The 1,329-nt window shown below is 50.9% G+C and overlaps 1 protein-coding gene across 1 annotated transcript; it reads left to right on the top strand.

Moving 5' to 3' along the window:
• Window positions 1-337: 337 nt before the first annotated feature.
• Pmar_PMAR012301 (hypothetical protein) lies at window positions 338-840 on the top strand (the record flags this gene model as incomplete). The annotated part of the gene is made up of 2 exons (XM_002779815.1): window positions 338-417; window positions 468-840. 2 exons carry the CDS (start codon window positions 338-340, stop codon window positions 838-840), a joined length of 453 nt encoding a protein of 150 aa, XP_002779861.1.
• Window positions 841-1,329: the final 489 nt, after the last annotated feature.

Below are 1,329 nucleotides of genomic sequence, written 5' to 3'. Positions count from 1 at the left end.
CTGCAACGGCAGATGTTATGGAGACGGCCGCCCTTCTGAAACGGCTGGTCGACCTCTAGGACGTGGACACCGGACTAGAAACCCAAGAGTGAGGTTTGACCCTCAGACATATGTACCATTAGGAAAACGTCATTAGATTTTTGCCTTTTTGTGCGCCGCGCTATACATTTGCACACGTGTATTGTCTACCTTTTACGTCACGTTAGGGCCGTAACATTGTCCCTTTTGGCCCTTGTCTCTGAAATCGATATTGTCTCGGACGTTTTGACTTATTGCTCTGTTACAGCGAGAAGAGGCCCTGCGGGTCGATCCCGAGGTGCCAATGACATTCCCAACAATGGCTCCCGTCCGCCTCGTCCGTCGTATCCTCCGCCTATCATTACTCAATCGCCCCGACCACCGACTAGACCACAAACCGTAAGCGGTTCGTCCTCATCATACGTCCCGACTTCGGCGCCACCGCGTAGTATGCGTGATCAAGCTGTGATGACTGACGCCATGGTTCCGGCACATGTTGACGACTCGACTGCCCTTACTGCTATTAAGGCTACTAACAACTACTACTACAATGATGCTGATGATGCTTCAATTGACACCGACAACTCCTATGGTCCCGATCAACCAGAAGACGATGAGTCCTTACAAGAATATTTACACGGTCCTCGTCCAGCCTTTGACTACTTTGGATTCCCTGTCGAAGCCCTTTTTCTTACATTAGACGGAAGTGCCGACTCCTTTGAGTTCCACCGTCACCACGACCCTTACCGCGTGTTCGAGCCTCGCCCTTGTCCATTGGTTAGTATTATTCCCCACGCCGATGTCGACATGCATGTCTCTTAACCCCACAAGGTGCGTGATGCTACCGGTGCTCTCAAAGACCTCGGTTGGATTGACGACTTCGACTTGGCCCCAAATACTGACCCTCGCCGCTTTTACTAGTCATGTTATCGGGTCCCCTGATCAAGGTGTTGGTGTCCTTAGAAGGCCTTCATCTATTACTGCGGCTGAAGCTGTTCTATCGAGGTACACGATGATGCTGAGTCGTGGCACTGTTACTCAATGTGACGGTACATTCGGAATGTAACATTCCCTATGCCCTTGGGATGGAGTTTCGATCGCTCCCTGATTAAGCCCTTCGAGATTCATGACGACGAATGGTTTGACCAGTACCCTACTCAAGCATGCTACGACAATGCCCTTGGCAGCTCCTTTTGTGTTGCCCATGATAGGAACCTACGCCTCTACGAAGGTAATCGTAACCCACTCGAACTAGCTCGAGAGTATAAGCCCTTACGGTGAAATGGTCGGTCGGCCGGTTGGTTAGTTGGT

This window comes from Perkinsus marinus (genome assembly GCF_000006405.1).
Source record: "Perkinsus marinus ATCC 50983 genomic scaffold scf_1104296945280, whole genome shotgun sequence".
In the NCBI taxonomy this organism is placed as follows: Eukaryota; Perkinsozoa; order Perkinsida; family Perkinsidae; genus Perkinsus; species Perkinsus marinus.
This window is presented reverse-complemented; position numbering and strand designations above follow the sequence as displayed.